Source organism: Ambystoma mexicanum, chromosome 5q, assembly GCF_040938575.1.
Source record: "Ambystoma mexicanum isolate Mex_15411 chromosome 5q, UKY_AmexF1_1, whole genome shotgun sequence".
NCBI classification, from domain to species: Eukaryota; Metazoa; Chordata; class Amphibia; order Caudata; family Ambystomatidae; genus Ambystoma; species Ambystoma mexicanum.
Genome location: NC_090933.1, coordinates 991,457,165 through 991,473,806, shown reverse-complemented (window position 1 = coordinate 991,473,806; position 16,642 = coordinate 991,457,165). Strand labels below are relative to the sequence as shown.

General features: G+C 49.2%; 1 protein-coding gene across 1 annotated transcript in view; it reads right to left on the bottom strand.

Annotated features, from left to right (window-relative positions):
• The window catches only part of PKHD1L1 (PKHD1 like 1), a 361,418-nt gene extending 345,416 nt beyond the window's left edge, over window positions 1-16,002 (bottom strand). The window contains exons 1-3 of the mRNA XM_069622133.1: window positions 15,552-16,002; window positions 4,433-4,519; window positions 557-698 (exon numbers count right to left, since the gene is read on the bottom strand). Coding sequence (XP_069478234.1) covers window positions 557-698; window positions 4,433-4,519; window positions 15,552-16,002 — 680 coding nt within the window. The remainder of the gene's footprint in view (window positions 1-556; window positions 699-4,432; window positions 4,520-15,551) is intronic.
• Window positions 16,003-16,642: the final 640 nt, after the last annotated feature.

The following is a 16,642-nucleotide window of genomic DNA, read 5'->3' as shown; positions in this document are numbered from 1 at the left end:
CATTCTCAGCTACTTTATCCTCTCTATACCAACTCTTAAGTAATTAAAAAAGTGTGCTAGTATAATACTATCCATTGTTGATCACTGTCATATTCATAAGTGTGCTATCAAATATTAATTTATTTATAAACGTGTGATATATATCTTGTTTAATTTGTAAAATAAATCTTTTAATTTGCAAAACAAACCTACTTCTTGGCTCAGTGAGGTCAGGGGGATTCAAAGAGAGGGGCGTTATACAAGGGTTTATCATCCAGATCTATGAACTTGTCATAAAAATATATTATTAAGGGCTTCCCTTGGGTATCCCAGACTCGGCATTGACTTAGTTGGAGTGCTGAATTGAGGTCACTTAACAATGTATAATGCACAAGTTATAGCTAACATGCAGGTTATAACCCAACATATGTCGAAGCTAATTTACTGCTTTGAAAGTGGGGTTACAGACACTGATGCTCTTGAGCTAGTCAAGAAAATTGGGTCACACCCATGAGAGGTTTGAGAGACCATACAGTAGTCATGCCTGCAAACTGAAAGTCAGGAAAGTCAGGAATACCGTGTAAAACAGGTTAGGAGTCGTTCATGGCTGGCATCCTTCTCCACGTCACAGGGAATCGATCGAGTGCCCGACACAAACTGCACTATGTTCCCTCCCTGGTCATTGTCGCCGTAGTTGAACTGGTTGGAGTCCGCAAATCCTAACAATGGAAAAGACATAATAATGAATGTAATCAGCAGTGCAACAAAAGAGAACTCAAACATGGGAGATCACAGTATAGCAATGCCTGCATACATAGGTCCAAAAGAGAACTCAAACATGGGAGATTACAAGATACCAATGCCGGCCTACATAGGTCACAAGAGAACTCACACATGGGAGATTAAAGGATACCAATGCCTGCCTACATAACATGGGAGATTACAGGATACCAATGCCAGCCAACATAGGTCCAAAAGAGAACTCAAACATGGGAGAGTAAAGGATACCAATGCCTGCCTCCATAGCAGGATACCAATGGCGGCCTATTTAGGTCCAAAAGAGAACTCAAAGATGGGAGATTAAAGGATCCCAATGCCGGCCTACATAGGTCCAAAGGAGAACTCAAACATGGGAGATTACAGGATACCAATGCCGGCCTACATAGGTCCAAAAGAGAACTCAAACATGGGAGATTAAGGATACCAATGCCTGCCTCCATAGCATGATACCAATGCCGGCCTATATAGGTCCAAATGAGAACTCAAAGATGGGAGATTAAAGGATCCCAATGCTGGGATACATAGGTCCAAAGGAGAACTCAAACATGGGAGATTACAGGATACCAATGCCTACCTACATAGGTCCAAAAGAGAACCCAAACATGGGAGATTACAGGATACCAATGCCGGTCTACACAGGTCCAAAAGTGAACTCAAACATGGGAGATTAAAGGATCCCAATGCCGGCCTATATAGGTCCAAAGGAGAATTCAAACATGGGAGATTACAGGATAGCAATGTCGGCCTACACAGGTCCAAAGGAGAACTCAAACATGGGAGATTACAGGATACCAATGCCTACCTACATAGGTCCAAAAGAGAACCCAAACATGGGAGATTACAGGATACCAATGCCGGCCTACATAGGTCCAAAAGAGAACTCAAACATGGGATTTTACAGGATACCAATGCCAGCCTACATAGGTCCGAAAGAGAACTCAAACATGGGAGATTAAAGAATACCATTGCCAGCCTACACCGGTCCAAAGGAGAGCTCAAACATGGGAGATTGCGCGATACCAATGCCTGCCTACATAGGTCCAAAAGAGAACTCAAACATGGGAGATTACAGGATACCAATGCTGGCCTACGTAGGTCCAAAAGAGAACTCAAACATGGGAGATTACAGGATACCAATGCCGAACTACATAGGTCCAAAAGAGAACTCAAACATGGGAGATTAAAGAATACCATTGCCGGCCTACATCGGTCCAAAGGAGAACTCAAACATGGGAGATTGCGTGATGCCAATGCCTGCCTACATAGGTCCAAAAGAGAACTCAAACATGGGGGAATACAGGATACCAGTGCCTGCCTACATAGGTCCAAAGGAGAACACAAACATGGGAGATTACAGGATACCTATGCCGGCCTACATAGGTCCAAAAGAGAACTCAAACATGGGAGATTACAGGATACCAATGCTGGCCTATATAGGTCCAAAGGAGATCTCAAACATGGGAGATTACAGGATACCAATGCCGGCCTACATAGGTCCAAAAGAAAACTCAAACATGGGAGATTACAGGATACCAATGCCGGCCTACATAGGTCGAAAAGAGAACTCAAAGATGGGAGATTACAGGATACCAATGCCGGCCTATATAAATCCAAAGGAGAACTCAAACATGGGAGATTAAAGGATACAAATGCCTTCCTACATAACATGGGAGATTACAGGATACCAATGCCGGCCTACATAGGTCCAAAAGAGAACTCAAAGATGGGAGATTACAGGATACCAATGCTGGCCTACGTAGGTCCAAAAGAGAACTCAAACATGGGAGATTACAGGATACCAATGCCGAACTACATAGGTCCAAAAGAGAACTCAAACATGGGAGATTAAAGAATACCATTGCCGGCCTACATCGTTCCAAAGGAGAACTCAAACATGGGAGATTGTGTGATACCAATGCCTGCCTACATAGGTCCAAAAGAGAACTCAAACATGGGGGAATACAGGATACCAGTGCCTGCCTACATAGGTCCAAAGGAGAACACAAACATGGGAGATTACAGGATACCAATGCCGGCCTACATAGGTCCAAAAGAGAACTCAAACATGGGTGATTACAGGATACCAATGCCGGCCTATATAGGTCCAAAGGAGATCTCAAACATGGGAGATTACAGGATACCAATGCCGGCCTACATAGGTCCAAAAGAAAACTCAAACATGGGAGATTACAGGATACCAATGCCGGCCTACATAGGTCCAAAAGAGAACTCAAACATGGGAGATTACAGGATACCAATGCCGGCCTACATAGGTCGAAAAGAGAACTCAAACATGGGAGATTACAGGATACCAATGCCGGCCTATATAAATCCAAAGGAGAACTCAAACATGGGAGATTAAAGGATACAAATGCCTTCCTACATAACATGAGAGATTACAGGATACCAATGCCGGCCTACATAGGTCCAAAAGAGAACTCAAACATGGGAGATTACAGGATACCAATGCCGGCCTACACAGGTCCAAAAGAGAACTCAAACATGGGAGATTAAAGGATACCAATGCCTGCCTACATAGGTCCAACGGAGAATTTAAACATTGGAGATTACAGGATACCAATGCCTGCCTACATAAGTAAAAAAGAGAACTCAAATATGGGAGATTAAAGGATACCAATGGCGGCCTAAATAGGTCCAAAAGAGAACTCAAACATGGGAGATTAAAGGATTCCAATGCCTGCCTACATAGGTCCAAAGGAGAACTCAAACATGGGAGATTACAGTATAGCAATGCCTGCCTACATAGGTCCAAAAGAGAACTCAAACATGGGAGATTACAAGATACCAATGCCGGCCTACATAGGTCCAAAAGAGAACTCACACATGGGAGATTAAAGGATACCAATGCCTGCCTCCATAGCAGGATACCAATGCCTGCCTACATAGGTAAAAAAGAGAACTCAAACATGGGAGATTAAAGGATCCCAATGCCGGCCTACATAGGTCAAAAGGAGAACTCAAACAAGGGAGATTACAGGATACCAATGCCTGCCTACATAGGTCCAAAAGAGAACTCAAACATGGGAGATTATAGGATACCAATGCCAGCCTACATAGGTCCAAAAGAGAACTCAAACATGGGAGGTTAAAGGATACCAATGCCTTCCTACATAACATGGGAGATTACAGGATACCAGTGCCTGCCTACATAGGTCCAAAAGAGAACTCAAACATGGGAGATTAAAGGATACCAATGCCGGCCTACATCGGTCCAAAGGAGAACTCAAACATGGGAGATTGCGGTATACCAATGCCTGCCTACATAGGTCCAAAAGAGAACTCAAACATGGGACATTACAGGATACCAATGCCGGCCTCCATTGAAGGATACCAATGCCGGACTACATAGGTCTTTGGGGGGTTGCAGATGACTGGCCAGTGGAAGAGCCTCCCATGTGTAGACCCCGGTGGAGAGAAGTGGCCAAAACCCCTCATCTTTATAAATTCAGAGGTCTTAAGGAGCACAATCGCTGCACATTGAACCCGCAAGTGGTGGGAAATATTGATACAGTACGATGTCCTGTCAGGCCCTCTACCTTGGAGACATCTCACACCTGTTGAACGGTTATTGTGGTTTAATATGAAGCACACGGGCAGATGTTGTGCCAGATTGTTTAAGAGTTGACAGGCCGTCTCTTTCTTTGAAACCCACCGTATCCTGAGATGGTGATGCGCGTTGCTCCGTTCGTGCTCCCGTATTGCGGCTGGATTCGCGAGACGTTGGGAAAGTTTTGGGCATCTGTGAAGAGGAAGCATCGGTCAATTTGGTTTCTATAGATAACGCTGTACAGACTGTACCCAGTCAGAGAGCAATAGAGCATATACCCAGTGGATTAAGTGGGATGCTAAATCGAGGGGGGGGGGGCTCTCATTAGAGGCCGTGGCTTAAGTATGTGTGTACTTAAGCCACGCGCCCTAACGAGAGTCCACCTCGAAAATGGGGGTAGAAGGGGCTGGTGAAAGCAGGGGAGCTGGGGCGCACTAGCATTATTACCTTTGGTGCGCTCAGCCCTTTGAGGCTGGGCACACCAAAGGTCTGACACCAGCATGTGGTAGCTCGTACACGCAGCAGGCAGCCTTTTCATTCAAGGCGATGCAGGGTTCAAAACCACGGGCTCCTTAAATGAAAGGGCTGCCTGCTGTGTGATGATCTGTACTAGAGGGCCCAGTCCCTCCTTTTGTTTCTGAGTAAAGAGTCATCACGCATCATGAAGCCTCGTTTAAAAGCTTTGTGCTGCATGACGACTCTTTACTCAGAAACAAAAAAGAGCCCTCCAGCCCTCCATTTGTTTTGGAGTTCAGAGTCATCTGGCAGCCGTGTACCCGAAGCCACGTTACACTGGCTCCCTGCAGATGTCGGTACTTCCGAAGTCCCGTCACCAGCAGGCAGTCCAGGTAACAGCGCAATGCTTCGGCTACAAGTCTGCCTGAGGTATCAGCATGACTAGGGCTGATCGTGGGTGGGCCCTGGCAGGGCCCCGGCTTGGGATCCTTTTCTGGAGACTGACAGAGATTGTCCCTGGCTAGCCCCAGCCAACTTAAAGCCCTGCGTATACCTACGCAGGTGTCTACTCAAAAGAAGCATGCAGGCCGAATGTGAAGCATGTGCCCACATGTGTACCCAAGATACACACGGAGATCTACACTGCGCTGTCCATCTAGACAGTGAAAGGCGGAGTTCTTATACTGCTGTACCCGCAGTAAAATGTCAGGGCCTCCATAACACAAAGCTTTGGTGCATTTTTGCAACAGGGTACATTTTTGGCTCTGTTCAAAAACCAACGCAGGATTAGACTCAATTATGTAAACTTCATGTGTTACAGACCAAGGCCACTAATAATATTATAGTAAAACATTCTTAACACACAACTCTTGCCCAGAGCTTTCAATTTATGGAGAAAGGGAATTTCAGGTGCACTCCTAAAATGCAAGTCAGCCTTTAGAAAGGGATACTGTAAATAGATTGGTTGTCTTAAGGTGCGGGGGAGGTATAATGGTCCTGCACAGAACCACCAATATGGAAAACAACAAAGAAAGAAGGTCCTAGATTGGAACCGTCCCCGTCCCCTGCACACTGTAGGCCACCTTCAAAAGGCGGTTACAGAAGCATTTGGAAGTTTGAAGACATGAATATCAAGACAATTCAAGTATAGGTGTAGGTACAATAAGCATCCCTTTAATCCAGTTTTCATAAAAAGGAGAGTAATTTAATGAAAACACAATAATGTTAAATCACATATGTCGAGTATCTGTAGCTGACGCCCTGACACTGGACATATTTCGAGAATTGCTCTCTTCTTCTTGAGCCTAACTGGACTAAGGACAAACAATATTGAAAAAATACCGTCAGGCTGCATTTTTACCTTGAAATGAAACATGAAATAAAAAGACCAACGATTCAAATACAATAACTGCAGGTTCTACTAAGCGGAAAACACTCCACTAATACAATAGTTCATTCTACCAGTCTTATAGACAGGGATGTGGGTTCACCCGGAACAAAATAGACGAGCCCCCTTAATTCTAAGGTTATTGCACATAAAGGAGCGAAAGGGCCCCTTTTTGAGAGACCCAGTGAGTTGAGCACAAAACATCCTGTGAAAGGAGGTGGATTCTATCTGTGGCCAGACGTCTATGGTGAACCAATTAAATTCGGCAAAATATACCTCATGATTTTGTGGGCGGTGAGCTTTCAACTTGCCGCTGCTGCCCGGGTCATCCGCTTCTTAGTCTTAGAACCAGCAGTACATTGAATGTTGGGAATTGTAGTGTGACTGGTGCTACTGTAAGTAAGGGTCTCAATTTCCAGCATACAACTAATAAACTGGGGAAGAGTGCATGTGATACTGTGGTAACTCACGCCACATTATGCCACAGTATGCTGCTCCTGCTGTGCATTACTGCTATGGAACTGGCACATAAAGCATGACTGCATGCCAGCACGCCTCATGCCATTCAGTAGCTGCTAGTCCAGTCCTGCTTTTTTTTCTTTGCATTCTTGGGCTTGCAGTCGTGAATTTGTAAAAAAAAAAAAAAGGAAGACACAGTATGCAGATTACGAATTATGACTTGGCTACCATCTCCCACGTGGAGTAGGGTGTGTTTGCATGTAGGAACATGGTCCACACAAGGGACCATACTTTGAATTGCTGCATACATGGGAAAGCGCCATTTCCCCGTCCGAGCCACGTCTGCAGGCGGATGGGGGCTAGGCGGCAGCACATGCCACTTCCTGTGGAATCACATACCTGCAGGTGTCAAAATGGCGGCCAGGAGCGCCCATATGAGGCAGCAATGCAGAGAAGGTTGGCCCATGGCGGGGCCTGCGTCACGGCAGGCTGCAGCCATCACCTGCAAAGGAAAAACACAGCAATTATGCAGGATGCAGGAACTGCCCTGCAGCCCAATCCATGGGCAGAGAGGGGCTGTGAAGGACAGAGACATGGGTAGTGGGAGATCTAAAACCAACATATGATTGAAAAGGCTGGGCAATACAGCAAGGTATAGATAGAGGCAATCAGAGAAACACAACAGTATGGGGAAGGGGAGCATGAGACTAACTCGACAGCCAGGGAGAGAGGTAGTCAGACAAACAAGACAGCCAGGGAGAGAGGCCATCAGACTAACACGACAGCCAGGAAGAGAGGCTAGCAGAACAGTGTGGGAAGGGGACCATCAGACGAACAAGAGAGCCAGGGGGAGAGGCAATCAGACTAACAACAGAGCCAGGGAGAGAGGCAATCAGAGTAACAAGAGAGCCAGGGGGAGAAGCAATCAGACTAACAAGAGATCCCGGGAGAGAGGCAATCAGACTAACAAGAGAGCCAAGGAGAGAGGCTGTCAGACGAACAAGACAGCCAGGAAGAGAGGCCATCAGACTAACAAGAGAGCTAGGGAGAGAGGCCAACAGACGAACAAGAGAGCCAGGGAGAGAGGCCATCAGACGAATAAGAGAGCCAGTGAGAGAGGGAATCAAACTAACAAGAGAGCCAGGGAGAGAGGTAATCAGACTAACAAGAGAGCCAGGAGAGAAGCAATCAGACTAACAAGAGAGCCAGGGAGAGAGACAATCAGACTAACAAGACGGCGAGTGAGAGAGGCAGTCAGACAAACGAAACAGATGGGGAGAGAGGCTGTCACACTAACAAGACAGCCAGGGGGAGAGGCCATCAGACTAACAAGAGAGCCAAGGAGAGAGGCTGTCAGACGAACAAGACAGCCAGGAAGAGAGGCCATCAGACTAACAAGAGAGCTAGAGAGAGAGGCCAACAGACGAACAAGAGAGCCAGGGAGAGAGGCCATCAGACTAACAAGAGAGCCAGGGAGAGAGGGGATCAAACTAACAAGAGAGCCAGGGAGAGAGGTAATCAGACTAACAAGAGAGCCAGGAGAGAAGCAATCAGACTAACAAGAGAGCCAGGGAGAGAGACAATCAGACTAACAAGACGGCGAGTGAGAGAGGCAGTCAGACAAACGAAACAGATGGGGAGAGAGGCTGTCACACTAACAAGACAGCCAGGGGGAGAGGCCATCAGACTAACAAGAGAGCCGGGGAGAGAGGCAATGAGACTAGCAAAACAGCATGAGAGAGAGGTCATCAGAGGAGCAAAATAGCTGGGTAGAGAGGACATAAGACGAACAAGAGAGCCAGACAGAGAGGCCATAAGACTAACAAGAGAGCCAGGGAGAGAGGCCACCAGACGAACAAGAGAGCAAGGGAGAGAAGCCATCAGACTAACAAGAGAGCCAGGTAGAGAGGCCATCAGACTAACAAGAGAGCCAGGGAGACAGGCCATCAGACGAACAAGAGAGCCAGGGAGAGAGGCCATCAGACAAACAAGAGAGCCAGGGAGAGAGGCCATCAGACTAACAAGTGAGACAGGGAGAAATGCCATCAGACTAACAAGAGAGCCAGGGAGAGAGGCCATCAGACTAACAAGAGAGACAGGGAGAGAGGTCATCAGACTAACAAGAGAGCCAGGGAGAGACGCTATCAGACTAAAAAGAGTGCCAGGGAGAGAGACCATCAGACTAACAAGAGAGTCAGGGAGAGAGGCCATCAGACTATCAAGAGAGCCAGGGAGATAGGCCATCAGACTAACAAGAGAGCCAGGGAGAGAGGGCATCAGACTAACAAGACAGCGAGTGAAAGAGGCATTCAGACAAACGAAACAGATAGGGAGAGAGGCTGTCACACTAACAAGACAACCAGGGGGAGAGGCCATCCCACTAACAAGAAAGCCAGAGAGAGAACAGATCGGAATATGTTAAAGAGATGTAGGGAGAGGTAAGCAGCCTAGGTGAGACGGTGAGAGATTCAGAGAGACATCAAGACTGGCTGGAAGAGAGTGTTGTCCCAATGAACATTTAAAAGAACCAAATAATAAGCACGAGGTTGGCAGACTGACTCATATCTGTGGCTGCGGCCTTCACAAACACTCGGGTCCCTTCCCTGAGGACTTACACTGCGAATGAAAAAGAATCTACATTCACGTGAAGAGTCACGTGATTGCAGATCACAGTGTGCGGAAGACGAGCACGGGACAGGGGGACACGACCGCACAAGGGAGGACGGATCAACATTACAAGGGGGAAATAGCAACAGTGCAAAGAGGGAAGGAGCGACAGCGCACGATGGGGAAAAAGCAACTGAGCATGGAGGGATGGAGCAACAGAGCAAGGGGGAAGGAGCAAGAGAGCAAGTGGGAAGGAGAAACAGAGCAAGGGGGAAGGAGCAACAGAGCAAGTTGGAAGGAGCAACAGAGTAAGGAGGATGGAGCAACAGAGCAAGGGGGAAGGAGCAACAGAGCAAGTGGGAAGGAGCAAAAGAGCAAGTGGCAAGGAGCAACAGGACAAGGGTGGAAGGAGCAACAGTGTAAGGGGGTAGAAGCAACAACACATGGGGGAAGGAGCAACAACATAAGGGGAGGAGCAACAACAGAAGGGGGACGAGCAACAGTGCAATGGGGAGAAGGAGCAACAGTGCAAAGAGGGAAGGAGCGACAGCGCACGATGGGGAAAGAGCAACATGGCAAGGAGGGATGGAGCAACAGAGCAAGGGGGAAGGAGTGACAGAGCAAGTGAGAAGGAGCAACAGAGCAAGGGGGAAGGAGCGACAGAGCAAGGGGGAAGGAGGAACAGAGCAAGGAGGGAAGCAAGGGGGAAGGAGCGACAGAGCGAGTGGGAAGGAGCAACACAGCAAGGGGGAAGGAGCAACAGAGCAAGTGGGAAGGAACAACAGAGCAAGGGGGAAGGAACGACAGAACAAGGGTGGAAGGAGCAACAGTGTAAGAGGGAAGAAGCAAAAACACACGGGGAAGGAGCAACAGCACAAGGGGAAGGAGCAACAGCGGAAGGGGGAAGGACCAGCAGCGCAATGGTGAGAAGGAGCAACAGCGGAAGGGGGACAGAGCAACAGCACAATGGGGAGACGGTGCAACAGATTATTGCACAGCATTTCCAGTTGTCATGCCAACCACAAAATAGGCTTTCTAGCCCCCCTTGACTGTGTCTATTCTCTGTAGCAATGGTGTTGGCGATATTTTGGTGGCTTTGCCACCAAAATGCACCAAAACCAACATTTTATCGGCCTGATTTACGAAAAGTTTTTTCAGTGGAATTGCCTGTGCCACTAAAATGCACCAAAACCAAAAAGATAGCCTAATTTGCAAACAGTGTTTCAATGGGATTGCTCAATATAAACGCGCTTTTGTAAATCATTCCCATTGTGTATTCAAGGTCCTTACAAATAAATGAACACAGAGAAGGGTTATTGGCACAGAGATGGCAGGGGATGCGGACGCGTAGCACTGCGCATTATCAAGGCACGCGCGTCTGGGGAAACCTTAAGGAACAGGGCAGTTCTTGAGTGCAGAAAGGAATGCGGCAAGGTGGACTAGTGGAGATGCGAACCGCCGAATGCTAGGCCCTTTCCTGTTGCTGGGGGTTTCGGCCATCAAGGGGATGTCCCGGAACAGAATTAAACGTGTTTTATTTATTTATTTATCGCGATATAGTTCAAGTGAACCTTTCGCAAACAGAATTTAAAACGGATAAAGTCACATCATAATCAAGTTAACACATAATAAACGAAGCGCATGCATCATCAGACACTTTTTAAAAAAAATTCAAACATTTCCGTGTAATTCATCTAGACAGATCTAAGACTTAAGACAGATTGTGTTTTTTAAAGCAAACATTGTATTTAAAGTTTGCATCTCTATTAGATAAAATTAACATCAGTGCAGGTCCAATTAGCACAAAACTGCCTAAATACCCTCTGAATTGGGGTGAAAAATGCATCCAATGGGCCAAAGAAAGGTCTACTGGATACTCAGCATCCGGGGCTCAGAGGAAAGCGAGGGGGGGGGGGGCGGGGGGTCGACCTCCCGGTGGGTTATTGGCCCACTCACAACCGAATTTCAAACTGTCACCTAGCTCCCCAAACCTTCGAGGCTGGCTCCATCCCTGGCTGCTGCACTAGCAGGGCTAAGGCAACAGTACTCGTCCTCATGTTCTCATGTACAGTTACACACGTTAACATGTAGAGTTTACGTGTGTGTGTGTGTGTGTCTGTCTTGCAAGGGAGGGATTTTCAGCCCGATAGGACCACCCAATGGTTGCATACGCTTACTGAATGCATCTGCGTAATGCAGGCCACTCACCCGCTGGTCAGGGGGCTAGCGACGTGCTGTGCTAGTCCTTTTGAGCCCCCCCACCCCACATCGTCTGGAGAAGGTGTCCCACGATTCACAAATGACTTATCGCCACTGACCCCCATGCCTCAAATGTTCTTCTTCATGTTTCTCTGGTCATTTGCGAGCAAAGAGACGGCAGTTATATTCCGAGTCGAACAGAGGCCAGAGTGCTCAAATCGCTGAACACATCTGTGCATTCTTAATCAAATGCACAACTGGTTCAGTCACTCGATACTAAGTCGTGGCCCCCTTTTCAGCCTGACTCCGCCCATGAAAGATGAAGGAATAGAACATTTGACTGAAACTTGGACTCGCCAATAGCAACGGAACTCGCTGAGCTGCTTGAAGCGCTGCAGGAAGGATCAGGAACACGCGCAGCATCCGTGCTTGCGGTGCTGAGGTAAGTTACCAGTACACAGTCCCTCACCAAAGACCGAGCTCGCTCCAGTGAAGCCCCCTCTCCCTCTGCTCCTTACCGGCCGCTCGGCAGACGCAGTGCCCTGGAGAGTGCGGGTCCCGGGAGTCCTGGCTCTCCCCATCTCTTGAGATGAAGTTCCGTGCCCGCGTCAGGCCGCTATATATCAGCGGCGCGGCTTTGCTGCAGCGTAGCAACGAGTGCAGGACACTGCCTGGGGCAGTGGGCGAGAGGTGGGCCCCCCTGCACCTTACGACATTGTTCTCTGGTAATTACAGGGAGCGGCCGGACAGGCTGCAAAGAAAGGCACGCTGTGCTATTAGGGGCTTTCGGGGACTGGAGGATGTGCACGATCAGACGCGGATGGGCAACAATGACGTAGGCACCGTAGGGAGCACCCAGCGCTATCTGCCTCGCCTTCGGAAGTATCCCCAGCAGCCAGACGACGGTGCCATGGCCGCGCCCCGCTTGCCCATGCAACATGGCCGGAGGGCGAAGCGTGGGGCAACACTCCGGGGAAAGCTTCGGGCTGTTGCTTGTTCCCCTGGCTACCGCTCGGAGCATTCAAGTTCAGAGAGGAAAAGTCAGGCTTCCGTGGGTCTCCTAGCAAACATGATGACTTTTTGTTGTTGTGTGGGTAATTTGGCTAATTATTTTCGTGCTTCACAGGCAGCATTGAGACAGGCACGCAAGTAACACGTGTAGTAACACAAGCATGCATGCAGGAAACTGTGACATACACAGGCCATAACCCGTGCATCCGTCCATTTGGACCCATTGCATAGTAACTGCTCATTCCACTTTCTCCCCCCAGAAATGTGTAGGGGTCTTGTTTTTGTTTTTGGCATAAAAAGGCCGCAGGTTTATTTTCCACAACATCTTAAAAACCACACTGCACACATTAGTGGAAATAACTCAGAAGATGCGGCGACTGCTCTGTGTCTGACAAACTGCCTCCCCCTTTCCTTCCAAAAGTCCAGTATAGGCCCAACTCTCCCAACCCTTTGCGCCTGAGCCTCGCCTGGGGGGGAGCTGAACCCATGTTGTTCATCCCAGATGCCCCTGCAGAATTTGGCCATTGCACAATTCAACTTCCGCCTGGATCTCTCCACGGCTGCGTGATTATCCACGCCTCTCCATTCTGGTCTCGGCATTATCTCTGACCAGATGATTTTAGTTTCTCCCAGTTGTCCCGCCAGCTCCTGTAATGAGAACATCATTTCCCGCATTAACGCCCCCCTCCCTAGTTTTGTCAAATCGTACCCCCCAGGTGTATGACCATTGTGTCCGGCTTTTGCTGTTTCCCCAGCAATTTGCGCACCTGCCCCTGAAGTTGTGCCCATTTCATACCTGGCACCCCATGCCACCCAATCCTGAACTCGTCGGCTGTCAACTCCTCCTGTTCCGCCGTCCAGCTTGCCCCAGCCCTGGACACAAATGAGTGTCCTACCACCCAGACCGATCTCCTTCTCCTCCGTGCTGGTGCTAATGGGATGAGAAGGCAGCAGGTCAACTTTACAGTTTTTCCGGTCCGATGTATCTCTTAAAACACCCAGACTTCCATCTCCCAATCTGCTTGATTTTCTCAGCCCCTAGGCCTATGGCTGCGGCCCACGTGGCTGCCCCTATCCGAAATGAGTGTGTCCCAAACACTCCCTTTGTCTCCCCGATTTTCTCCAACGCTAGCTCCATAACCCTTCTAAACTGGAAGCAGCTAAGTGCAGACCCATCCCGATGAATGAGCAGTGGATATTCCCCCAGAGGGCGGTCTCCGCCTGAGAAACCCTGACACGGCCCTGACTGGACAGATTGAGCTCCCTGCGATGGTTTGGAGAGCCACTGTGCACCCTCTCCCCTTTATCATAGTAGTTCCTGCACCTTAAAACCATACAAATGTTGACTTTCTTTGTGAATGGGCAACAACCGGAATGCCAACTCTATGCCGGCCTTCCCCATCAGGGCTCCCCATCAGGGCTCACAACTTCCACTGCATCCTCAAATGATGAATAATGCACTCGACACAGCTCCTCGGCTATGCCGTCATTAACTGACTACCCCTCAGGGAAAGAGAGGTGATGGATTAGTCGGTACTGTCCCTACTCTTTCTTAGGGACCAGCCCCAATGGAGAAACTACCAGATTTGCCATTTGCGGACACTTGAATGGACCGGCCACTCTACCCAATTTGACCTCTTTGTTTACTGTAAGTGCCACCACCTCTGGCATCCCCAGTGCTGACCACAAATTAAGAGCCTCTTTGCCTCTTCTTGACCTCTGTGCATGGGATTTTGAATCCCCACCTAAAACCTTCCCACAGTAGTTTCACATCCCTGCAATTGTGATAAGTATTTAACCAGGGAGTCATTGCTTGGAGGCTAACCGGTGTTGGCAGCCCATCTTTAATCATACTCTTACACATCTGTTGGCGTGTTGCCATTAACATGTTGTTTCTCACCTCATTCTCTCTTGACCTTATCCTTTGCTTTGGGGCTGTCCCTAAGTTTCGCCTCATCGGCAGAGGAGCTGCGGTCCCAGTATTTTTACCCTGTGAGTGCCTAAAGTGGCAAGTTTTGCCAAAGGGGCAACCCCCTTCAGCATTAATCCTCCAGCAATATGCTAGCTCCCCCTGGAAGCTGGCTCTGTTGTTCCAGGAGGAGTACCCGCAAAAGGACGCCTTTCCCCGCCAGGTGTATCCTCCCCCGCCCCTCCAAACCTGAGGCTTCTCACTTAGGGCTTTCTCACCCCCTTCCCCTGCGGGCACAATTTTGTCTAAGAATCCCCCAATGTCCATCTCATCCCAAGACAACGCTGGCCACACCTGCATTTTCAACCCGGAAACCCCGATCATACTATAACCATCCTTCACCCACATGCTTCAAATACAGATTGTGGATATACTGTTCATAAGCAATCGTTGACAATGCATCATGAGGATATTTTTCTAACATTATTGACATATACACTTTGAACGCCTTTAGCCAGTTATGTATCGATGCTTCCACCTTGGGTTTCTCCCTGTCCGTCTTTTCTTTCTCTGTTTCTGATAGTTCCTTTATACCTTTTCCCAAAGGTTCCATCCCCACAAAATCCAGGATCTCTATAAATTCCTTACTCCACAGCCTCTCCTTGGTGGTCCCTGGTATGTGCCATGCTAAGGAGCTTACTGACACCCTGACTGGGGCAAAACCTGGCATCGGTCTCCCGTACCGTGTTATATTAGGCCCTCACATTCCTTCTTGCTCCCCATTGACATTGGTGACTGAGTGTATTTCTGTCCCTGCTACCCCTTGCCCCCACCATGCTGGGGCTTGAGCTGCCCCCGTCAGTGCCGTCCCTTCTTGGGTCATTGCATTACTGTTCATGGAGTTTGTGTTGGCCACTGTTGTGGCCTCCTGTCCCAGTGAAAACTGCACCACACCCCCCGGGAATGCAGTGTTGGGATAGTTACCTGCCCATTGGCTTACCCCCACGGGCAACCCGGTGCTGGGCGGATTACCTGCCTGGTAGCCCCCTGCGCCCAGCCCCCCGGTCCCAGAGCCACCCCTCTCTGTTGTACTACTGCCACCCCACTTGCAATTTGGTTGCTAGCATTCACATTCCCACTCAATAGTTACCCATTGCCCCCATTGCCCCATGCCTGCATACATTGCATTATAATACCTTTCACTGCCTCCAAGGATGCGGGCCCCTCTTCAGTCACAGCCACCGGTCTGGTTGCAGGCGTGCTGGGTGGACCCTGGTTCCTTGGCGCCTCCACAGGTGTAGGTGCCGGTACAGCTATAACCTCCTGTGCCTTCCCCTTGCCTCTCGTCCCAGTTGTCCTGGGTTTCTTGACATTTTTGGCCTGTTCCCTGTTCACCTTGGCCTTCTGTGTCATGGTTCTTTTTCTTTTTGTTGTTGGTTCTTCTTCATCCCCAACCTGCTCCCCTTCTCCTTCTTCCCCTTCCTGGTCCTGTGGTTCCTCAATGTCTGGGAAAATTAGGGGGAAAACAGGCCTCTGACTGGGCCCTGCCTGCTCGTCCCTTGGATGGGGAATCATGACCTCCATCCAGTTGGGCCCATGTTTGGCCGCCGCCAACCTGGCCATCTCCATGAAAGCCTCCAAGTCCATGTTTGCACAAAAGGTTTTGTACACAAAACAAAGCTTGACTCCCTTTAGACACGTTGCCTCCTCTTGCCGTGAATCACCCCTTTTGGCTGACCCCTTGGTTCTTTCCTGTTTCCTCTCCAGCCTCTCCAAGCTGTTGAAATGATAAATTGTCCAATACCAGGATCGGACCCGCAACCTTGGCGTTATTAGCACCACGCTTTAACCAACAGAGCTACACGGCCAGTTTGCTGGATGTGCCGGTCAGCCCCGCTGTTCTCCGCCTCCATGCCTCTGCCCATGTTTCCGACGTGTGTGGCTGCACCGCCCATCCATCCTGTGGGCGGGGGCAGTGGGCAGGATCCGTGCTCTTTGTTATCGCGGATGGCCCCGTACTGCTTGTTCCCCCTCAGATTTCACCCCTTCCGGCCCGGGTCTAGTTTCTGCCTTCGGGCGACTTGGATGCAGGCAGGCGCTGCGCACTCTTTCTACTGCGGATGCCTTGCCTGGGCGTCCCCCTGCACTGTCTGCGAGATCCTCAGATGGTGCAGCAGCTGCTCCGGTGCTGCTGCTTCCCAACGCCGGCTCCCAGGGTCGTTCTGCTCCGCTGTTTGGTGCTCCTGCCCCTCTGCTGGACCCGCTGTTCTTCTCCTTCCTTATGGGT